Here is a 24,205-nt window from a genome sequence, read left to right on the forward strand (position 1 = left end):
CTTCACATGCTTTCTCTGGACAACATAATCCGTAAGCATGGTATTAGTTTTCATTGTTATGCTGATGACATACAGTTATACATCTCAGCTAAATCAGATGAGAAAAAACAGCTTAATAAAGTTAAGCAATTTAGTTATGATGTCATAGCTAGTCCTGCCGGAGTCCCTGCTTGAACTGCACTAAATATACATTAGCTGCTGTGACCATACCTAACTGTTATCTCTTCTTTACTACATGTGCTGGAGCTCTCGTCACATGGAGGCCCTGTGTGGTCTGCCTGGCATGCGTGTGGTGACTGGGGACGGTTCCACTTTACCACAAAGACAGACCTGGCCTCGGCTGATGCGGACAGCTGTTCTCTGAGGACTTGTGAATGCAGTCGCTCAATAGTTCAGGACTGGAATTCATACAACCAGTTTTGTACCTGAGCCTCCAATAACCAACTGGACTCCATATGAACTTCTCCACATCTCCTGTTATACTGAACTTCCAGCCTCTTAACACACAGTATGAGTGCAGATCAATCCCTGCTATCCGTTATCACCCAGATGAGGATGGGTTCTTTTTTTGGGATGAAACCTCTCAAGGTTTCATCCCATTACCATCTCAGGGAGTTTTTCCCTTCATCACCGTCACCCTCGGCTCGTTCATCAGAAACAATCTGATCATTCTGGTTCATACATATTTTCTCACACTTCATACCTATTTCCAGAATTTTCTTTTGATTCTGTAAACTGCTTTGTGACAATGATGTTAAAAGTGCCATAGAACTAAAACTGAATTGAAAAAATTGAATAAAATTAAATAATGTGAACTGTAAATTAACCCTATTTTCATGTTTGATCTCCCGCTCAGCTCGAGCTCATCTAGCAGAAACATCGTCGGGTCTCTGGGATTTTCATGGGTGTAATCCCAGCCAGGTGTGGCCCACGGGCTTATACCTTTCAATTACCTGCACGGAGGTAATTCAACACTGCACACACTCTCTCTCACACACACACACACACACACTCCTATTCCTATAATACCAGAAAAACGAGCAGCTCAGTCTGGAATCACTTCCTTTCTCACAGTCAAAAGCCCCATCATGATTCCAGTACATGCAATAAGGGTGAAGTGCCATAAATGTAACGTTTTGTAGTTTAATATGCGTGAATTTTAGTGAAATAGGCTTAACTGAATCTTGTTATTTGTGTAAAGTGTTCATTTGTGCATCGTTTAATATATCAGAAGCATTGATATTTCTATAAGGAGACACACATGCTGTCCTGAGAAAGAAATGTGCGAGTGTATACAACATGTAAAATGATTATTAAACAATAACAAAAAAATGCACAATAATAAAAGTTTATTAAAATATTTACAGATGCCATTTATCTGCAATAAACAAATAATACTTGTGTAAAGTCATGTACAACATCGACAAAGTGTCACTTCATCCTAAAACTCTGTGTGTTAAACTGTACAGGCAGCAGAGAGCAAGCATGGCACGACACTGATCAATGATGAATATTTACACCAGAGCACGGAGCGGTCGGCATTATGGGTAATAAAACGAAATGGAATTCCAGGTTTCCATAATTACAGAATCAGATGAATTCTGAGGTAAAAAAATTTATAAAAGGGAAAAAGGAAACACCCCAAAAATGCTAAAATTCCACGATGACTGGTGTTGCACTGATATTAAATAAAAAAAACAGGAGGAAAAAAAAAAAAATGAGTGTACGAGTGTGGAGTGTATTCTTCCCTGATTAAACATGACACATTGCGCTGAAGTCACTAACACGTGCACGCTAACTGTACTAGCTGTCCCTCATTGGCAGTCCTCGGGTTCGTCCACGACGGTGAAGATGTCGTTGAAGAAGTACGCCGAGACGCTTGTGGGTTCTTCTCCGTCTTCTGCAGCACTTGGGTTCGCGCTCGACGTCGTCAACGTCTCGGCGTGCGTGTGTGAGCTCTCCTCCTGATAGCCAAAGAGCAAGGTGACGCAAGAACGTGATTAAAAATAACAGATATGACACGGTGAGTTAAAAAATATCGAAGGGTATAAATATTAATCGTACAAGTTTTCTAAGCAATGTTGCACAAGTTAAGATATGAAATGCTGTGTGTGTGTGTGTGTGTTGTTATAGTATAATAATCATTGTCTGAGTTTCATTCTTCTTATTTTGACGATTATGATTAGCAGCTGCGTTAATGTTATGATAAAGAAAACTAATCAAAACCTCCTGACCAATCAGGAAGCATCGCTGTAGTATATAAAAAAGTCAAAAGAAAGAATAAAAAAAAAATATTGTTTACCTGTTGAGGAGGAGGAGGAGGAGGAGGAGGAGGTGTGGCAGAGGTGCTCGGTGCGGCTTGTCTCCGCTTTGCACGTGGCGTGATGACGGAGGGTTTTTGAGAAGAGCGAGGCGACTCTGTGGGTCTCTGTGTGCTCGTACTGGACATGAAGGACAGGAAGCCTTTGGGTCTCCTACCCGGTCTATAAAAATCAAAAATTTGATTAAATACATTTTCTAATTAAATTTAAGAAACTGGACAATGTTCACCAAAAACTTAAACAAATATTCATTCAAGTAAATGAAAGACAAACTAGCAAAAAAAACCTAATAGTTTAGATTAGAGTAAAGGCTAATCTAGCGAGCGAACGCTAATCTAACGAGTAATAAATATCTTAGCGAGCATAGCTACTATGTAACACTATGACCAGGTTGGTCTATGGAGGATGGACAATTCTGATGTTTTGGTCTTGCATCCTGTACACACGGCTGTCAATCAAGTGTGCTCATTTAAATATTAGACCACACCCACTAGAAGGATGCAGTTTGAATGTTTCGTCTTATTTTGTAGCCTGTTAGCCACGGTAGCGCATAACACATTAACACATGGGACACATGGGAAGTAAAAAGTTCAGCCCGAGCCTACTCGCCTCGCCAGAGTTTCTGTCAAGGTCAGAGGTACTTCTTGATGGACAGGTTGTGACTCTGCCCCTATCACACTGGCACCAGTGTCCACAGGTTCAGTCTTTGGAAGGTCAATGTTTTCTATGCTATCTTGAGAAGAAGAAGAAGAAGAAACCAGAGTGGGTGGAGTCTCAGTCCTGGCAGACGGAGGTGGTGTTACAGAACTCTGCTCTGTCGCTACACTGGGAGTGCTGCTGTTTTTATCCAAAGTGGCTAATGATGATGAGGGTTCTTCTGCTGATACGACAGAAGGAACGAGCTCTGATGTCGACACAGTTTCTTCTGACATCACCTCGCACGATGACGCAGGCACAGATCCTGTCTCGTCCAGAGACAGGTCGCGACAGGTTTTTCTCTGAACCGGGTTGGGTTTGATCTGCAGTTTTGCTACAAACAGGAAGTGAACAGAGGAATAAAGCTATTTTAGAAAGTAAAAAAATCTTTAAACATGTGCTAAACCTACAGCAGCCAAAGGTAAAATTCTGAAAACGTGCCCAATTTTAATTTTAATCTTTCTCTCTCTCTCACACACACACACACACACCTCTTCTGGCTCTTTCGGGAAGTTTTCTCCTCTTAGCAGGAAGCTCGGCCTGCTCGACATTCTCCTTAGTCTTATGGCCTGATGATGATGATGATAATTGCTCTATCAGACAAAATGTATTTTAATTGCACAGAAGTAACGAAACAATGTGATGCACACAATTAAATTGGATATTAGTCTTTATGGCTAATTAACACCTTCTGAAGAATCAGGTGGAAGAATTCAACAGTGCTGTGGTGTAATGGGTGTGTTAGAACATAACATGCTTGGAACAATAAACCACTTGAAAGTTTCATTTTCTGAATCATGAAAGGCTTTAGGTGTATCACTTATACATGTTTGATGTCGGCAGAATTAAAATGACTCACCAGGTGGTTCATCAGGTCCCACTGGAGCAATAATCTGAAAAGGGAAACATCAGAAACTCTTTTAATGAGTCATATTTATAGATAAACTGATTTAGTCCAGGAAGTTTCTCTGACATGAGAACATGAATACGTGACTGGACGTTGGGCCGGGGCTCTTTTTTGTTTTACCACAATTAGTTTACATGCTCGAGTCTGAATTAGGGAAATGAACTACATGTCCTTACGTTCTGCTCTAAAGGTGAACATTCTTTCTCCTTCGGGAGTCGGCTTGGGGATTCCTCGTCCACTCTTCTGCTTGTTTCGTTTCCCCTTTTCTCAGTCTCTTCATCCTCTGAGACAGGAATCAATGCATCTGGGAAAACTTGAGAGAAGACCTGATCTCCAGCTGGACCCGTATTCCCCACAACAGCAATGGCATTCTCAATGGCACTGAAGTTCGAGGAGACGATAAGAGAAGAGAGTGATGAGAAGAGAGGAAAAGACAGATGAGATGAGAAGAGAAGAGAAAAGGGAGATGAGATGAGATCTTAATAATCCCTGGACGCTCTTATTACATCTTTAGTGCAGAGCGCCTTTAAAACTCACCTGATTGGTTCAGAGAGCGATCCTGATGCTGCAGGAAGAGTGAGAGAGTCAGTCTCAAGCTCCGCCCCTTCTGTGTGAGTGGGAAGGACCTCGGTGAGAGAGAGAATAAACACCGGCTCGTCCGACGCAGAGAATTCACACGCAGGTCTACTAGGAGGTTCGTCTGGATCGACATCAGGAGTCGTCTGCGTATCAGACAGAAGACATAACACAACTTGTGTAGGGTGTGTAAATATTAGGGTGTGTAAATATTAGTTAATATTAGTTAATATTAATACAGAGTTACATAAGGGTTTTACCGTTAGTAGTTGACACTGAGTTTCTCTTTCTGGCTCCGGGACGTTAGCGCCCTCTTCTGGCTGCTGAATGTCAGGCAAAGTCGTGGCAACAACTTGTTTCTCATCAGGAACTGCAAAAAATTAAAAATAAATAATTCAAAAAAATATTTTTCATGTCACTCCAGTCTGCTAAAACTGGACCGCTGGAACCGTGAGCACTTTAATACGCTAAATATTATTAATAACTCTTGAACGTTTCCTCTTAAGAATAATTCTCTTTACCTGCTACAGGGTTCTGCTGGACGTGTGTGACGGGGTGTGTGGTTCTGACGCTCCGCACCAGGTTGGGTTTGGGTTTGGGTCCTCGACATCTTCTGACTGGCTGAGAGGGTTTCACAGCGCACTCAGAACCTGAAGACTCACTACAACACAAACAATTCGAAAAAAAAAAAGTGAAAAATGATAAGTGTACAGTTTATTATGATCATATTATTATTATTTTCACAAAAAGTAACGTGAAATTAGACTGCAGTCAGGCGGGGCTGTAGATTTAGGGGTGTGTCCTATTTACATGCGTATAGAGTATAGATCTAATTAACTGAATTAGGCTCGAATTGTACCTGTGTGTATGCAGTATTTCTTCTCTCCTCTCATCCGCTACACATGTCCTTTTTCCTGTATGTCCCTCCTCCGTGTCCTTCTCTAGTGATAGGACAGGGCTACATCCTTCTGTTCTGTCTTTTTCTCTTTCTTTACAGATTTCAGCGCTCTGGTCTTCAGGTTCCGGCTGAGACTGTGTGTTGGGAACAAAGTCTTCCGTTGTCAATACCTGGGACTCTTGGGTCGTATCGGCCGTTCCTGTAGTGCTGAGCGTTTCCGTAGAACTGTTAACTGATTCTGCAGGCTGCCTTTGCGCAGTTCTGGAGACTCTGCTCAAATTGGGTTTGGGTTTGGGCAGACGGTTCCTTCGTGCCTTTGAAGCAGTCGGTTCTGAAACGATGGAGTTTGCGCTCTCAGTTTGGATCTTGTTTTCGTTAGGTGGAACTTGACTTTCCTGAGAGACAGATGGCTCTGCTGTAGGGGCGGAGTCCTGCGGAGGACTCGGTGGGGAGGTTTTATCTCCCGTACTGTCGGTACCAAGTCGATCGGTTTCTGAGGTGATGGGAGAAGGTTCAGAGGTCACCGCGTCACAGGTTTCAACCCTGATCTCGGATTGATACGTTGTTTCCATGAGAACTTCTTCATGGACTTGACCTGATGATTCTTCAACAATGATGACATCACCTGAGGGAGAAACGCAGAGAAACCCGTCAGTAACTTTAACTAATAAAAATTTACTTGTGTAATGTTTTTCTTATGCAAATCTTGATACCTGATTAAAGTATTTAAGACAATTTAAACACAGTAACGATTTAGAGACACGTTTTTCCCCCTGATTGATACAAACTAATTAACAACTGTGTCAATATGCGTTCATTTAAAAAACATTTTAATTTAAAAAACATTTTAATTTAAAAAAATAGGAGGCCACGCCCCTTTACATAGAGCAAGTGTTTATGTATTTCATGAGAAACTACAGTAAATCACTGTCACTAATAGGCAGAGAGGCCACGGCTCCTTCACTGCAACTAATAGGCACAGAGGCCACACCTCCTACACTGCAACTTAAAGTCACCAGAGGCCACGCCTCCTTCATTGTAACTAATATGCACAGAGGCCACGCCTGCTTCACTGCAACTAATAAACAAAGGCCACGCGTCTTTCACTATAACTGACAGGCACAGAGGCCACGCCTTCTCCATTACATCTTCCCTGTAACTAATGAGCACAGAGGCCACGCCTCCCTTACTGTAACTAAAAGGCACAGAGGCCACACAAACTTCAATGAAATTGATAGTAAACAGAGCCCACGCCTCCTTCACTGTAACTAATAGGCACAGAGGCCACGCCTACTTCACTGGGCCTTCTACAGTGCCTGAAGAATTGTTTAGAGGTCATGTGACTAAAACGTTCTTGCCTGTATCAGACAGTTCTCCAGTCTGGGTCACGTGAGTAGAATGTCCGATAGTCAGGAGAGTCCTCGCTGCTTCCTCAGACACTGAAAAACAAAATATTTCTTTAGAACTCAGACTGAAATAAAAATAAATAGTCAAAACTTTCACACACACACAAAAAAAAAAAACATAAAAAAGAAAACCGTAGTGCACCTTCCATGTGGTCCGGAGCCAGGAACTCGATCACATCCTAGAAATTTAATCACAACAGAAATACTGATCATTAATTATAAGACAATAAAGAATAAAGACAAATACCGACAACAGAAAAATTATTTAGGAAACAAAATAGTAGCTGTCTGTGATTTCACAACTGTCGGTGATTTAACTTTTATATATCTTATAAACAAAAATATTTTTAACACTAGGTTTGTCAGCCTAATCATTAATCAGGAAGGTTTTTATTTTCAAACACTTACAACAAGCAAGTCGAGCTGATGCTCGCAGGGCACGGAGCCCATGGGGGTGAGCGCCCTCACACAGGACGACTCGGGGCACACGGCATTCTGGGAAATTCCCAGGACATCGGGAACGTTTACTGAGATGTCCAGCTGATGGGTCATGCAGGGGAGAGGAGGAGAGTGATGGGCAAAGCATGCATTAATAAATATGTATGAATACAACATAAATACGCATGAGGGAAGGAAATCCTAAACTTCACACAGGGATTATTAGGGATGTGCCGAGGAATCCAATGTCTAATCCTGAGCGATTACCTGCACATGCCTAATTGTAGCAAATTTAGCAAAACAAAAATTAATACAAGTGATGAATATGGATGGAATGGTATGCAAAGAAGCTGTAAGGAGACACACACACGTGCGCGCGCACACACGCACACACGCACACACACACCTCCTCCATTGTTTCCTCCACCTCGGCTTGGACCGCCTTCACAGTACGCAGCCCAAGCGGCACAAAGGCCTGGTTTTCTTCCTCCACACTGGCGGAATAGTTTTCTTCCTCCTGATTCGTACCACATTCCTCCTCTTCGTCCTCCTCATCCTCAGCAGGCACGGCGCGTAGGGTCAGAAGTCTGGATTTGCCCCTGCGTGGGCCGTGCCATCTGCCCCGTTTAGCCTGAGAGCCCCGAGGCCGAGCATCAGGTGGACGAGGGACAGGTGGAAGCTGCTGCTCTTCCTCATCATCCTCTTCATCCGCTGCAGCTCGGATCACGTGCTGAGAGAGTTTAGGGATCCGGCCCGACCTTAGAGAGCGCGTGCCACAGGAACGAGAGACATAGTTTTTAATCGCCAAGTAAAATGAACCCTGATTGTATTTTTGTCACACTCTGGTGCACTGAATGTACCTTGTTGGCTTGTTGAGAATGTTCTCCTGGATGGCGGTGAGATCAGGCTCCTCCTCGCTCTCGGTGTCCTGCAACCCACAGGAAATGACATCAGAGGTGCGTCGCTTCTTCTCTTGCACTGAGACGGCAGAAGCCTGAATGAAAAGTGGGTTCAAAACAAAATCAATTAACATCCATCCATCCATCCATCTGTCCACCTGCTAGTCCATCCATTTACTTATTCCTGAATCTACACAACAATCAGTTTACCCTTCCATCCACCCATCTACTATTCTGTCCATCCATCATTCATCCATCTATCCATCCATCAACATATATACCTGTCTGTCCAACAATCTGTCCATCAATCAGTAGATATATCCATCTATTTACTAATCTGTCCATTCACCTATCTATCTGTTAATCAAAAAATCCATCAATTGGTCGAACTATCCATCAATCTTACTATCCATACATCCAACATCTAACTGGCCACCTACTGATCTGCCCACTACCATACTCATCCATACATCAATCAATAAATATACCTGTCTGTCCAACGATCTGCCCATCTATCCATCCATAAATATACCCATCCATACATCAAAAATTAAATATACCTTTGCATCCATCTGTTAATCGACAATATCCGTTCTCCCATCTTTTCATCCAAGCATCAGCAAACACGCCCATCCATACCTTCATCACTCAATAAATACATCCATCACTCCATCCATGCATTCATCAATAAATACACCCACCCATTCTCCATCTCATGATTAGTCCACTCATTATCTACACACTGATCAATATACCCATCCACCTGCTAATCTGCCCATCCATCGATCTATCAGTTAATCAATACAGAAACCCATCCATCCATCAATCCCTCGGTCAAACCTCTACCCATCTATCTACTGACCTGCCCACTACATCACTCATCCATACATAAATCTATCCATTAAAACTTCACATTCACTCATCCATCCATCCATCAATCAATCTGCAAACTGGTCTGTCAATCAATTTATTCCTCAATCCATCCTCTCACCTACTGCTCGCTCCAACTCAAAATTAACTATTAACACGTAGTCCCTTACTTATCAACGAGTTCCGTTCCGGGGGCACGTTCGTTAGTCCGATTTGTTCTTAAGTCCGACAAAGTGAGTCTTATATGCCTTTGACACTAATATACAGTGTAAAGCATACCAATCCACTTGACTAAATCTCATTCTCCTTCACTGCCCTGCCATCATGTGGCCAAAAACTGTAACCGCACCTCAGAAAATGAACCTCAGATCAAGTTTAACAGTGTTGTCTCTGCAGGAATCCCGGAGGCCATTTTGTCTCAGAGCTGTTTTCCACTGTATTGGACTGTGAACTCTGTCTCACTGAGGATTTTCTGAAATTAGAATTATTTACCATCAGGACAGCTTTACAGGACAGACATATTCCATCATCGTGCTCCCGGACTGAGTTATTGAAACCAGTAAGCCGACCCATTTCTCCCGTACACACGACAGTTTATTTCTTCACTTACACACTGAAAATATTGTATATCAATGTAAATATTGGTATCTGGTGCACTGCAGTGTCTAGTTCTTCTACAGTACACGTAAGCTACTTCTTTCACATCTACGAATGTTTGTAGAACCGCGCTCTGCTCGTATCTGTGGAAATTCGTAACTCGAATGTTTGTAAGTCGGGGACTACCTGTAATTAACAACCAAACACACCTACATTCATGATTAACAGATGTGTATAAAAAACACACGGTACATTTGAGGCTGACTCCTTGGTGCTCTCGTCCTTGGCTGAGGTGTGAGTTTTTCCCTCCGCCTCAGGACGTCTGTTCCTCCGCCTCTGTACTGGTTTCACCCCAAAGCTCTCGGCCTCCCTCTCGGTCTCGGTCTCCGCCTCCACAGATTCCAACCTGAACACACGGTCACATCAGTAACATCATCACCCACAGCACGGCCTTCAGAAAGGTTTCGGGAGGAATGTATTCAATCTGTTAGTGACACAAACATACAAATAGAGGAACTCTTACTCGTTAAAAGGTGACGGATCTTCCTTAGCACCGCTCTCGGCCTCGTCCTCGGCTTCCTGTTCAGCTTAAGGAAACCAAAAAACGCCACATTACAAACTAATTTAAACAAAGCACCAGGTCCAGACAATGTTTCAGACTCTTGTCAAACTCTCACACCTGATTGGTTTGCGTGTTCACTTCCCTTCTTTACTGCTTCTGCTCTCTTCCTCTTCGGAGCAGCGCCGCTCCCCCCATCGTTACGCACCTTCTCGTTCTCCTTCTCTCCCTCCATGGTGTCGCTGCTTGAGCTCTCTTCCTCTTCCGACTCTGAAGAATAGATCTTTCTCTTCCTTTCTGTAGTGAAAGAGACAAAATCTCAGAACAAACCCAAGAAAATTACAAAGGTTTTAAAGCAGTGAACTCGCCTCGTGGTGTCTGTCGGGAAATCTTGGCCATTTGGGAGGTTTGTTTCTTTTTCTTGCGTTTCTCTTCCTCGTCTTTGAGGATCTGCTCCAGCAGCTTTTTGAAAAAATCGAGGTCCAGGCGTCGCTTCTCCTCTGATGTCAAACAGGCTTTTATTAGAATAATAATCACACGTGTCGATATTTTAGACTTTATTTTAAAGTAAAGTCAAGAGCTCCGTAAAAATAAACAAACAAACAAATAAATAAATCATTCAATCAATCAGGTGAGAGTAGACCGAGACAAGACTAAGAAGTATCGAGACTTGGGAAATGATGGAGAAAGCTTTGGTGTGAACTTTAACCCTGCGATCTTCTAAGCTCTCTGAGGCGTCAGGATTAAAGTAGTAACATGGATAGAACATGACAAATGTGATAGACAATAATCTGTATGTTGCTGAACACTTACTGAACGCTTTGTCTATTCTCCAGGAGTTTGCTCTTTCCTCCTTTTTAAACTTGTTCTGAAGGAGGGAAAAAATAATAATTTACAACAACTTAGATCAGGTCACACGATGATTCATATCCGATCACAAATGTGTTCTGAGGACATAACACATCATTTAATATAACTATTAACGCATGTGTAAATAAATATATAAACATATAAATGTATGTGTCTTTATATAAAGGGTCCGTACTGCACAAGTAGTCATGTTTAGACATTCAGATGTCTCCACTGTGTCAGTACAAGCGAAAGAACGTTCTCTGCTTTTTGACTCAGTTAGCTTAAAACAAGCCAATTAATTAACTTCCCCCCTATTGTGGCCTTATATAAGAAGAGCCCCACTCTCAGCTCTGATGTTCTCTAAAGGGGCGTGGCTACTGGTCACAGAAAGAGTAAAGTATGGGACTGTGAATTTTTGCAATTTTTTTGTAGAAACATCATCAAATTTGGACGCTGCTTTCGACTAACATACTTAAAGTGGCCATTAGCATAAAGTCACTCAATCAAAGGGACACTAAAGAAAGGGAGCAGATTTGGAAACAGGACCTGGACCTGAAAGAGAAAATAAAATCGTGCTGTGTTTTTATTAATACCTTAATCTCCAGTCGACCCCGATGAGGAAACAGCTGTCCAATCATGGAGAAGTCCGTCCCTACCATGCTAATGGCCAAGAAAAACATGTCTGTCTCTAAAAAAAACAACACACACACACACACACATACACACACACACACACACACACAAAGAGAGAAGATAACTTCATTACAGACTTCCCACATGATGAATGATTCGGATGCTGTTTAAGTACACACCTCGGTTGGACCAGGGTTTAGTGTAAGTTCCTTTCCTAAAGCTGGAGTAGGTGGTGGTGGAACCGCGCTCGAATATCGGGTCTCTCTCCTCCACCAGGTTCGGTCCCTTCATCCTGTGCACCTGTACGGTTAAACTACACACACACACACACACACACACACACACACAAAACGTGTCATCATATACGCTCTTCACGTGTCATTCATATACATAGTGCTTTAGACTCCTAGATTCTGGAATGTGATCGATAATGACTTTTCTCCAACAGCACCTCTGTTATAATGTGTTATCGTTTTGTAGTAACATCTCCTTCCTGTTATTATAAAAAACATTTAATAAAGGACGCAATGTTATGTTTTTGCATGAAGAATGTGTTACGGTTTCAGAGTTTTGTAATAGTTTCTATAACGTACTGAGAACAGGAACTAAAATATTTGGGGAAAGTGCCACAACGTTAAATTAAACAGGCACAACTTCTGATGAAAACGTGCGCGGTGCTCGCCGTGGCAGAACTCGGACCTCTGGGCCTTTTATAACGACAGTCTACGGGATCAGTTGCTAAGGGGCTCTAAAGTGGTTGCTAGGGCGTGGCTTGACATCGTCACAATGATCCTGAGAGACTGATTGGTTGCCTGAGTAAAATCCATGTTCTCATGACAACTGGATCCACAGTTAGGTTCAGTTTTAACGTTCCTATGGAACATTCCTATGAACGTTAGCAAAGCAGGGATGCACCTGTGAGCACTTCCTGTTTTAACGGGGAGTACCTTCATAATTATATGTTAACAGGCAAATTTGGGCACCTTTTGCCCCCCAGGGGTACAACTTATACCCTCTTGTGCGAGGGTCTCAAAACCCTCTTCAAATGTGTGTTTTTATGTTTTTATTTTCTCTGCGCTAGAATTCGTCTAAGTTGGTCTTAATGTTAGGTCTATAGGTCTATTTTTTGGGCGGTAACACACAATTTGACACATTTTTCATGGGTCTACGACAGACTAGTTACACGCCAAAGTTTGTACGGAAGAAAAACGGAAAAAAATAAATAAAATAAAATTTGAAAAAAAAAGGCTGCAAGAAAATTTGCTTCAAAAGCAACACTAATAAAAACATGTAACTGTTAACAAATTGGTGTGTTATAAGAGGTTGTAGGAGTAATCATCGAATCTCCCTGTTTTTCTCTATTAAATTAAATTCAATTAGTTAAACTTTATCCCCATAGGGCAATTTAAGGCACGCAGAGTAGTTTTTTTTGTTTATTAATTTTTTTTACATAAAAATAAGAAAGAATCAGTGAAAAAATAAAATAACATAAATAAAATACAACGACTATTATTTTCCTAACAGCACTGCACATTGTTTTATTCCTTACTTAGAACGGTCTGTCTCTGTAATCTGAAACGTCCTTACCTTTCCTCGTCTATAATGAGAGACCCGTCCTCGGCCACCTTCACTCTCGGAGCCAGCGTCCGTTCTTCCTCCTCTCCTTCTCGCTCCTCCTCCTCCTCCTCTTCCTCGTCTGCTGCTGCGGTCTCCTCGGGCGCTGGCTGGACAGCTGGACTGGAGAAACAACGTTCAGCTCAGAATGATGATTTATAACCAGATGTTTGCTTTAATAGATCAGATTTAATCTCCTGATCTGGGATTGGACAGAAACTCGATAATCACACTTACACTGCTTTAGGAGAAGAAGGTGACTCAGTCTCGGCTCTTTGTTCATCGTCAGTGTATGACCTGCAGAGAATGAATGAGAGGCGGGGCTTAGAAAGGCATCACTATTGCATCCTGTGAAGGAGGCGTGACCTGTATGAATCAATGTTTATGAAAAAGGTATGGCCTATGTGTTCATTACACTGAAGGAGGCGTGGCCTCTGTGACTGTCAATCACAGGGAACGATGGGGTCTCTTTATCAGTCCTTAAGGGGGCGTGGCCAGTGTCTGTCAGTTACAATGAAGGCAGTGTGCCCTCTGTGTCTGTCAGTGCTGATGAAAGGGGCGTGGCCTGTGTGAGCTCTTACTTCATTGGGTTAGTAGATGGCAGGTAGTAGATGAGCTCTCTCATGGTCATTTTGGTGTGATCTTTTGGTTTCTTATGCTTGGTGACTCCGATCTGTGGTCTCTGGTGCTTCTCCTTCTGCTGAGGGGAAAAAAAACAAATAAAAAAACAACAGCTTTCTTAAAATCAAATCAAATTAAAACTTCAACCTTGAAGCTTAAATCGACAGACTTACTTTTTCTTTGTTCATCTCTTTTCTGAGCAGATCTCTCAATTTTCTGGCCCGCGCTAGCCTGAGTCGGTCCACCGGGTCGTTCAGGGTCCTCAGAGCCAGCGGAACCTGGTGCTGCAGCTTCTTACTCTTCCCTGGAGAGCCGGGGTCGCTTTCCTCCTCGACGACAGGTTCGTTCTGTGACTGAGAACCCGGTGCCGGTTCGGCGGGGCAAGACGACTCTGCTGCATCCTGATTGGCTGATAGGGACGGCGCGTCGTCCGACCTGCTTGATGACGTCTCTGTGTCGTCCTGAGTCGGAGTTACAGGTTTGACTTTCCTGTGCCCTGATTTGCCATCTGATGGAGCAGGGGGCAGCTCTGGGGCTAATTCTGGGGTAGTTACTGGGGTGGTTACAGCATCACTGGTAGTCGCCTCTGTGGGAATCACAGCTTTAGTGGAAAATCTAGAGGTCCTTGAAGCGTTCCGGATTGAAGGCGGGGGCAGCTTGGGGGCAGGAGTTCGGAGTGATTTGGTGGAGACGGGAAGCGGTCGCGGCGCAGGTTCCTGAGTCGATTCATGTTTATCAGGTGATTCAGAGAAGGGGCGGGTGGAGGCAGGGGGTGTTTCAGTTCTAACAGGAGATTTGGGAGGGTTAGAGGAGGCAATGGCGGAGGTTGGAGTAACTCTGGGTTTGCTGAGGTTGGGAAGGACACTGAAGCGCTTCCTTCTCGTGGATAGAGAGCTTGAGGGTGCACTTTGACCCGTCACGTCCCTTTAAAATAAATAGATAAATAAATTAATTAATAAATAAATACAATATGCAAATCAAATAATTAAAAGACTTAACCATAATCTCTAAAGTGTACCTTTAAAATAATCTAAAAATAACCTGCTTCTCTAATTAAACTAAATTAGACCTGATTAAAAAGGAAAACTTTTATATTTAAGGCTAAAACCATTTATTTTTTTTCAAACTTTTCTTGTCAAATAAGTTTTTAAATAAACAAATACCTCTACATCATGCGACATGTTAAAATTAATATCATTAGAAGTTGCAATTTCTACCAAAAAAATAAAAACAAAAAAAGTAAAATTAGTAAAATCTTTAGTAAAATAAACATATTTGCGTGTGTTCACGTTTGTGTGAAAAATAGCTACAATAATAATAATAATAATAATAATGTGTATAACTCACACTAAGGTCACACTGGGATCTGATTGGCTGGTTACGTCCCCGCTCGGGCTTTCTGCGCTATTATTATTATTCGTCTCCGCTGCAGGAACAGTAGCCGTAGGTCCGGTCTCTGAGACGACCTCCTGAGCTCCGGCTTCGACCCCCGCATCATTACTGGGGCCAGCAGGAGTGTCGTTGCCCTGAGAAGCTTCTTGAGACGGCGGTGCGGCGCGGCCCGTGGGCCTCACGTTGGGCCGCACGCTGATCCTCGACCTGCGGATAATCATTACCTGCTGGGAAATAAAAAACAAAATAGAGCATAATGCATGCTGAGTAGCTTGTGGCTAAAATGTGAAAAATATAGTACTAAGTTTGCTCCGATCAATCGATTGAAATCAGACAAAAATCATTTAAATTTAACATGTCGGTGTCTCACAACTATTCAGCACAGCTGCACACATTCTGGATGAGAAAAGGAACAGAGTCTCATAAAAATGCAGAAATTCTGATATGTATAAAGAACACAACCGCACTCGCTGCTTACTGATGAGAATAAGTTCACACTGACTGATGATGCTAAAAGTGTTTAGTGCGGAAATCTACATGAAATAATAAGAGAATGAAAAATATTGCTTATGTTGCCTTACAATAAATACGTTAAAAACAAAATCCAATGCATACTCTTTTGTTCTGTTTTGTTTTTTAAGTGTATGTGATCAATCACTTATTAATATCATTTTTGGTTTGTTTCTTTCAGGTACTGTGTATAATGCGTTATTGTAATGTTTTAACTCTGTTAATAATCATTAAAATGCGAAAATAATAAAAAGGAAAACAATAATTAAAAAGGAAAAACTAAATAATTTTTCCTCCAATAAAAGACAACCTTAAAAGAAAGCAAAACATAAATAAGTTAATTAAAGTTTCTGTACCTGTGAAAAAATTTAAGATTTATTTTTAAAAAAGCCTAAAATAAAAAACTAATGGTATTAATCAAAACATATATACATATGTAGTATGAATTACAAAAATACACAATCATATTAATAAAAAAATCAATGGTGTTAATTAATAAACATTTGTATTAATTAAAAAAATTAAGAATATTAAAAAACATTGTACTAATTAAAAAATAAATATTTATATTAAAAAGAACTATTGTATTAATTAAAGAAATACAAATATTAATTAAATTAACAATTGTATTAAACACCACAACACTTATTTGGAATTAAACAAAAGATTTCACTTAAAGTTTTAAGAAAAATCTAAAATCTGTTGTTTTTTTCTGTCCTGGTGTACTGTATAGTGTTTATTAAATCCCTTTATTAAAACTCTGATCAAATTAATCAGGAGAAAAAAATGTCGTTAATGTAATTATTAAAAAAAACACTCCATTGATGATATATTGTTGATTAATAAACTGTCACATGGAGAAAACCTGTCACGTGCAGCAATAAATAAAGAGGCAAAAACATTTGTAAATAAGAATAGCACTTGAATTAAGGTTATTTGCAAGAACAACACATTACGTTTATTTTATAATAATAATAATAATGATGATGATGATGATGATGTTTATTATAATAACTTGCTGATGTTATTAGTTTTAGCAGTGATGCTAACTCAGTTAGCTACAGAGAGCAAACTAACACTCTTAAATCAGGTTAGATAAACAACACAGGACGGGTTTATAACCTTACAACTGCTTACCTTATTATCGAATAGATTTCTGTTATAATATCCATTGATTTGTTTTTATCTGATTTATTTCCTGACCGCTTGAGTCAACACACTCGGTCTCAACACCGCCGCCATAGTTGTGGTTAGAAACGTCACTTCCGGTTTGCGCGTGTCAACTCGGTTGTGCTCCAAACAGCGTTCGTGTTTGCACGTGCTATTGTCACATAAAACAATACGCACTAGTCCTGAAAGTGAATCGACACGTTTGATGAACTTTATATTAGATTATACATGAAGGATGCGCGACAGAACAGATAAAGGAGAACGCGAACGGGCTAGGACACTCGTCAGGATTCGGAGGAGCTAGCCTGAAACAGAAGGCTAATCGGGACACATCCGGGCATGACGTCATTTCCGGTCGGGAGCCATGTCTGAGTGTGCGCCCTGTGTTGTTAGAGAAGCTCAGTCCCGGGCTCCGGGTGCAGTCCCGGCGCAGGAGGAGGACCCGGGCGGGTTCGCGGGTTTATCCGAGCTGCCTGTGGAGGTCAGCGAGCGGAGACCCACCTGTCTGCGGTGCTGGTGAGGACTTTCACTTCTGTTATCTCTGCAGCTAGCCGACTAGCTTCCGCACGAGCCTGGATGTCACCTGCATCCAGGTGTGACGTCACCGAGGAGCAGAAACAATGTGTCGAAATGATGATGAGTTGAGAAGAACAAGTCCACTGTGGAGCTCTCATGAGTCTAATCGAGTATAAATAACATCTTTAAAGAGATGACTCTGATCAGCCATTACATTATGACCACCTGACTAATATAACACCATACCATAACAGTGATGCACTGTGTGTGTGTGTGTGTGTGTGTGTTCTGACTCCTTAATGCAGGTTAATGCTGGTGGAAAAAGATGTCAGAACACACAGGTGGGTGGTCATGATGTTATGGCTGATCGGTACTGTAAGGTAATGTGCAGCTTTATCTTTAAGATGGTCAGACTGGTGACTCCTTACATGAATATTAAATAAACGTCTCCTTACAGAAAACATCACCACATCAACAGTTGCATGGATTTAAATTTGTTTTAAACACCTGGAGCTTCTATCGTACAAGTCTATGTGAATGAGCCGCTACTATAAAAAGTAAGGACAAGAAATCACCTGGGATGTGATATTATCGCGATACCTCAGTGCCAGATGCATTTGTTTTGCGATTTTATAAGTATCACATATAGCAAATACAGCGGAATTTAGGCATACTAATTTCCTGCATTCAAATGAACGTCCAGTAGGTGTTCAAAACTTGTTTGCGTCAGTGGAGTGCCAAGTGAAGTGAGTTTACGAATTTTACAATGTTTACTTTGTATTTTTTTGCATTTTGGGCAAGATTTACTTAAGACATACAGTAGCAACACGGGTCCCTCAAATGTTATCAAGGACGGTAGCAAGAAGAAAAGGGAACCACTTTCAGTTTGTTTTTTAAAGCAGCCGCTGGTTAAGGTTAAGTAAGGTTTAATATCCATTTATTTTATATTTTACTTCATTTATATCTTTTCATGCAAAAATATGATTACAGTAGGGCTGTAGCTATCGAATATTTTTAGTAATCGAGTATTCTACCAAAAAATTTAATCTATTAATTGAATAATCAGATAAAATGTAATTTTGCTTAATTAAAAAGCAATGTTAAATATAAAAGAGAAGCAAAGAATAATTTGTTTTCTTTTTAGAAAAATCAACTTTTATTTTTAAATGCATACAGTATTTTATAAAAAATAAACATTGTCATTATTCACAATACAAGGAGTAGCTTAAAGTTGACTGAGATAAAGTAAGTGCATTACAGTGTCATACATTCTTATTTTAAAGCCTTTTCTCAGATGCAAAAACTAAAAAAAGGGATTTCAAATGACTTTAAATATCTAAAACACTAAGGCACACTGTTATGCGCTAAAATGCTTCCCTGCCACGGATTACATGTTTATATATATATATATATATATATATATATATATATATACAACATGTATATTTTTAAATTGCTTATTTTATTATAATAAATCATTTCGTATAATTTTTCATCATAAACAATATTTATTCAGTGTAAACATTTTTGTATTACATGACAAACCCCTGCAAAATAAATGTGCCACAAAATAAACATTATATGATCGTTAGTATTACGTGTCTTACAAACGATTGTTCGTGTATTAATTTGTCACGTGCCTAGCGTTAATTATAATAGTAATAATATATTTAATAATAATAATATGAATTTTAAAATGTGGTGTCCTAATATATTTGATAGAGATTGTGTGTGTGGTGGGGGAGGGGCATTTTAGCGCATAACACGCATTAAAATAAATAATTATACAAAAACACTAAGTTGTTCAACTTAACTTTCAGAACTAAAAGTTTTAAAGTTTACAGCTCAGGCATAACATAAGTCTTTACTGATCATTTCCGTCGTTTTCTCTTGCTGGTTTCTTTATCTCTTGACTCGCTGATAATTTTATCGCTTCCTTCCATTTTGCAGCCGCAACAGAACGCTCCCTCAAGTCAATGCACAGCTAACTGTTTGCGTCTCCTTTCCGCTTTTGTGGGCGACGTAAGCGCTTCTTCTTCGTCGGTGTTTAGTGGCGGCTTGCATCCGGAAGCACGCCGTGTCACGCCAAACAAATAATTACGCGAAAACATAATTTAAAGAAGCAGAAGCTTTTGCCTCGATAATTTTTTGTAATCGAATTACACGAGTTACTCGAGAAATCGTTCCAGCCCTCGATTACAGTATTGCATATTGGTAATATTTTCGGGTAGCTGGAACAGATTATCATTATTATGGCTGGAAGATGCATTTCACAATATGAAATTTTCACCTTTAGAACTCACCTCTGGAACAGATTACATTTCTTATTCTTACCACAAGGGGCGCTGTGCTGTCTGCCAATGTTTAAATGATTTAGAGCACCATCTGTAGGATCACAGAGGAACTGCAACATATTTACTTTCAAATACAAAAAAAAAAAAAAATTTGAACAAAATCGATACATGAATCTCCATATTAAATGATCATGTTACATCACCGAATTGATTTTTATTTTTCGATAGAATTTATGAGATGTAACTCCACTCTATCGCCACACTGTAACAATGCTACATGGTGTTCTCATCTTGCTGTGCCCTTTTGATAATCTTTGTTTTTTTTTTTTGTATGTGTTTTCTTTGCTTCTAGTCGTCCGGTGAAGGTGTGTCTGTGTCCATTTCTCCCCGCCGAACCGCTGGACGTCTCCACCTGCCTGTACATCGTTCAGCATCCTGCAGAGGTCAGTGTTTCTCTTCACATTCTGTGATTCTTTATGATTCTGTGTCACATACACCATTCTACTCGTTCAATCGCTCTTTTGTCACCAAGTGTATATTTTATTTTATTTTATTTTATTCTGACTTCTCTGCTTTTCAGGAGAGTCGAGTGCTCCGTACCGTCCCTCTGCTGGCCGCCTGCTTACCTAAAAACAAATGTAAAGTCCTGATTGGGAGACGGTTCAGTGAAGAGAGGTACGCTTCCTCAAAATTATCCCTGACTTCCCTCTCCATTCATAATAATGTATATTTATACTCAAATCCCTCCTTCTCCCTCCAGACATACTGAGTTAGCCACCGTGTGCCGAGGCGCACACACCCTCGTCCTGTATCCCGGACCCGACGCCGAAAACCTGGAGGACATGGACACGGACTTCACCGCGACTCCCCACAACGTCATCATTATAGACGGCACGTGGAGCCAAGCCAAGGACATGTTCCTCAGGAACGCTCTGTTCCACTTACCCAAACAGGTTCGGCTCCCTCACCTCACATCGCCAACACCACAGTTCTGACATTGGAGACTCCTTCCATAAATGTCCAATAAACATCTGCTTACAGAAACATAGGCTACACAGAGTCTGTCTGTTTTGCAGGTTCAGTTAAACAGCGCCCCCTCGAGTCAATACGTGATCCGCACTCAGCCGACCAACATGTGCCTGTCTACACTCGAGTGTGCTGCGGTCACTCTGTCCATTATGGAGAAAAACCCAGCCATACTGGAGGTGTGTGAGGAATTTAGGGTTATAGAAAAAAGGAGAGAGAAAGTGAGAAAGTTAAAGTGTTCAGTGTGATTCTTGCTCTCCGTCACTCACTTCCTGCATCTTTGATACCTCACTTCCTGTGTGCAGGTTCTCTTAAAGCCGCTGCGCGCTCTGTGTTCGTTCCAGCTGCAGCACGGCGCTCAGGTCCACCACAGCAAGGAGCAGCTGCTGAAGAGCGGCCTGTATGACAAACCCTTGCCCAAGAACAAGCGCAAGATCAAGAGGATGCAGAAGCTCATCACCAACCAGGACGTCTGAGCGCACTCGCGATGTCCGACCCGTCTCCTGCGTCCGGAGCGTCCTGTGTACGGAGCCGAAACGCACCCTAGAATTTATAACGTTCAAGTTTCATTGTTTTCTTTTTTGTTAAGCAATGAGACGTTAATGGAGGTTTTGTTTACTGCTGGAACACTAAACTACAGAATTACTGCGTCCAAAGTTCAATGCTGGACAAACCTTTGACTGAAGGCTTTTAGCTCTTTCTAACTTTAAAGAACTTTCAAGAACATCAGTAAATCAGGTCTAAATTATGGTTAAATCTTTTGCTGTTTTATTATTTTAAGGAACACACTGTGTTCTTACACCAGCTGGTCTTAATATAAATCCAACCTGCTGCATTGTCTCGAGTGTGTGTCTCACTGTTGTGCTCGTAAAGGTTGTGTTTTATAGTGTGTGAATGAAATTGAACATCATTAAGGTGATTCTTTTTCTTTTTTTTGTCCGAAATAAATAATTTTATAAGAGTTTGTGAGTCAGAAGTGTCTGTTTTGTTTCAGACTTCCCAACACCTTTACACACAACATCGGCTTTTCCCTGGAACAAAATGAATTCCCAGGAAATTATGAAACTTAATCTGATCTCTGTGGGAAATGTTATTTAACAAACTATAATTAGAGCTCGATGTTTTAGATCGAGATATTCACAGTAAATCTGGAAATATTTGATATGTATAATACACATGTACAGAAGCTAACGTGTATTTAAGGTCGCGGGGGGCGGAGCCTATCCCAGGATACTTGGGGCACGAGGCAAGGTACACCCTGGACAGGGTGCAAATTCATCACAGGGCACACACACACACACATACACACACTACGGGCAATTTGGGATGCCAGTTAACTTAACCTGCAAATTTTTGGACTGTGGGAGGAAACTGAAATACCCGGAGGAAACCCACCAAGCAGGGGGAGAACATGCAAACTCCACACACACACACAGTCAGAATCGAACCCGGACCCTGGATGGGTCAGGATAACCCGCAGTAAAAAAACAAAAAAAAGGTCTTGTCACTGACTCTCAGTATAAATGATATAAATTATAAACATAAATTTATAAATAGATATAAAATACATTAATATTTTATATAAATATATACATTATTTTCAGTAATCAATTAGAACGAAACGTTACTTTGAATAACCCATTTGTCCTTGTTTCTCCTGACCTCTCGTGGACAAACGCGGTGTTGCAGTTTTTTTGTTCCCGTGACCAAAAACCATCCGACGGTTTGTTTGACCAATCAGCTGCTACATTTAATGACGTGCGTGACGAAGAACGAATCAGAAATCAGCATGCGCTTCTGTAGGCGGGACGCGCGATTCTGATTGGTTGTTTGGCGGAACCGGCGAAAAAGACTCGGATCAGTGAGTGAGTGACTCCTGTTCGGACTTCCGCTGGGGTTTGCGGTAAAATTATCGGGGGAAAAAAAAACGTATTGGTAATAAAACTGGGAGGAAAAAGTCGACTGAGAGAAGATTTATCGAGACAGAATTCAGATAAAGGTATGTGACATTAATGTGGATTAAACGTTTATCAGAAGGGATTGATGAAAAAGATTAAATTTTTAAGGACTATTGTTACTGTAATTCACTCACCTGCAATTAAATGATCATTAATTAATTAATTGTTTAACACCTCCGGCATGGTGTTAGATCCAGTCCACAGGAGCTCATAGTGTGTGTTAATGATGTTAATGTGTGTGTGTGTGTGTGTGAGATATACTGTAGTACTGTAGTGTTAAAGCGTTACACCATCAGGAGGTTAAAGTTCAGCACTGAGGTTAAAGATTTACTCCCTTTGATCTGCTGCAGCGGGACGATATCATCACCATAACGCGATTAAAATAAGATTCTATAAGTATCACCAGTTTATAAATATCTCATCATTCAGGATGATTTTTTTTTTTTTTTTACTGATGTTGTTACAATTTTAAACCTTTAAAAGTTTCATAACTCATTAAATGTATCCGGTTCCTTATAACGTTCGTTTTCTCAGTTAAAACCCAAACAGAAAGATACATTGTTACTGAGCGGCGCGTGTCTCTGTGACGTCATCCGCAGTGGTTATAAGTTCCAATCGAATTTAGCGAATACAGGAATTCCCTCCAGGATGGAAAGGTGTGAATAGTTCAGAGAGCGCCACCTGCAGGATGATATCGTCCAGAAGGCTCGGAACAGAATCGTTTAAATCAGTTATTTCTATTGTAAATGACTTATTATAATCTGAAACTGTTATAAGTTTCTGAAGATCTATTTTGGACTCATTGTGGCGATCCAGTTCGTGAGTCACACACAAAAGAAGCATTATTTATAACTGAATGAACTTTTTTCATCTTTTTTTTTTGTCTGGAATAAATCATTTTATAAGAGTTTGTGAGTCAGAAGTGTCTGTTTTGTTTCAGACTTCCCAACACCTTTACACACAACATCAGCTTTTCCCTGGAACAAAATGAATTCCCAGGAAATGATGAAACGTAATCTGATCTCTGTGGGAAATATTATTTAACAAACTATTATTAGAGCTCGATGTTTTAGATCGAGATATTCACAGTAAATCTGGAAATATTTGATATGTATAATACACATGTACAGAAGCTAACCTGGTCAAATGCCAGCTTGTGAAAGACAACATTATTGATTTCATTTTGAACATTTTAATTTCTATGATCACAGCGTATAGCCCATTAACATCAAAAACCATCTCAAAATATTAGAATATTTCCTAAGATCAATCAAAAAAGGATTTACAAAACAGAAATTCTGGAAAATTTGGTTTATTTTAGGTTATTTATGAACTCTTATTTATGTTTTATTTTTCTATTCTTTAATTATTAGCACTTTCTCAGGATTATCATGGGCAGCTTGCCGGACGTCTCAGAGCTGAGGACTCGGCTGGAGAACACGCTGATCTCTT

At 40.7% G+C, this 24,205-nt stretch overlaps 3 protein-coding genes across 3 annotated transcripts in view; 2 read left to right on the forward strand and 1 right to left on the reverse strand.

The window, feature by feature from the left end:
- Positions 1 to 1,271: 1,271 nt before the first annotated feature.
- zgc:162472 (uncharacterized protein LOC553495 homolog) lies at positions 1,272 to 17,048 on the reverse strand. Its single transcript, XM_053478463.1, has 28 exons — positions 16,927 to 17,048; positions 15,235 to 15,506; positions 14,061 to 14,811; positions 13,848 to 13,966; positions 13,504 to 13,563; positions 13,240 to 13,389; positions 11,832 to 11,965; positions 11,613 to 11,707; positions 10,981 to 11,035; positions 10,536 to 10,667; positions 10,288 to 10,464; positions 10,132 to 10,195; positions 9,861 to 10,014; positions 8,103 to 8,170; positions 7,649 to 8,000; positions 7,213 to 7,344; positions 6,947 to 6,983; positions 6,757 to 6,837; positions 5,360 to 6,023; positions 5,022 to 5,161; positions 4,761 to 4,870; positions 4,462 to 4,646; positions 4,101 to 4,305; positions 3,877 to 3,910; positions 3,509 to 3,610; positions 2,931 to 3,351; positions 2,303 to 2,483; positions 1,272 to 1,964 (listed from the first exon to the last, which is right to left on the reverse strand). Exons 2-28 carry the CDS (start codon positions 15,498 to 15,500, stop codon positions 1,815 to 1,817), a joined length of 5,019 nt encoding a protein of 1,672 aa, XP_053334438.1. The 5' UTR covers positions 15,501 to 15,506; positions 16,927 to 17,048; the 3' UTR covers positions 1,272 to 1,814.
- A 16-nt stretch (positions 17,049 to 17,064) lies between these two features.
- dtwd2 (DTW domain containing 2) lies at positions 17,065 to 21,750 on the forward strand. The gene is made up of 6 exons (XM_053478465.1): positions 17,065 to 17,475; positions 20,122 to 20,212; positions 20,350 to 20,444; positions 20,530 to 20,722; positions 20,846 to 20,974; positions 21,101 to 21,750. Exons 1-6 carry the CDS (start codon positions 17,324 to 17,326, stop codon positions 21,269 to 21,271), a joined length of 831 nt encoding a protein of 276 aa, XP_053334440.1. The 5' UTR covers positions 17,065 to 17,323; the 3' UTR covers positions 21,272 to 21,750.
- A 2,380-nt stretch (positions 21,751 to 24,130) lies between these two features.
- The window catches only part of stard4 (StAR-related lipid transfer (START) domain containing 4), a 6,198-nt gene continuing 6,123 nt past the window's right edge, over positions 24,131 to 24,205 (forward strand). The window contains exon 1 of the mRNA XM_053478875.1: positions 24,131 to 24,205. This exon is cut by the window's right edge and continues 44 nt beyond it. Coding sequence (XP_053334850.1) covers positions 24,145 to 24,205 — 61 coding nt within the window. The 5' untranslated portion in view covers positions 24,131 to 24,144.

The sequence above is a fragment of the Clarias gariepinus genome, chromosome 19 (genome assembly GCF_024256425.1).
Source record: "Clarias gariepinus isolate MV-2021 ecotype Netherlands chromosome 19, CGAR_prim_01v2, whole genome shotgun sequence".
NCBI classification, from domain to species: domain Eukaryota; kingdom Metazoa; phylum Chordata; class Actinopteri; order Siluriformes; family Clariidae; genus Clarias; species Clarias gariepinus.

Coding starts and splice junctions, on each gene's coding strand:
- zgc:162472 (XM_053478463.1), bottom strand. CDS start 15,500: ATGATTATCCGCAGGTCGAGGATCAGCGTGCGGCCCAACGTGAGGCCC. Junction 10,196..10,287: donor TGAACACGCAAACCAATCAG/GTGTGAGAGTTT, acceptor GGTTTCCTTAAG/CTGAACAGGAAGCCGAGGAC. Junction 7,345..7,648: donor TGGAGGAAACAATGGAGGAG/GTGTGTGTGTGC, acceptor ATGACCCATCAG/CTGGACATCTCAGTAAACGT.
- dtwd2 (XM_053478465.1), top strand. CDS start 17,324: ATGTCTGAGTGTGCGCCCTGTGTTGTTAGAGAAGCTCAGTCCCGGGCT. Junction 20,213..20,349: donor TCGTTCAGCATCCTGCAGAG/GTCAGTGTTTCT, acceptor TCTGCTTTTCAG/GAGAGTCGAGTGCTCCGTAC. Junction 20,445..20,529: donor AGACGGTTCAGTGAAGAGAG/GTACGCTTCCTC, acceptor TTCTCCCTCCAG/ACATACTGAGTTAGCCACCG.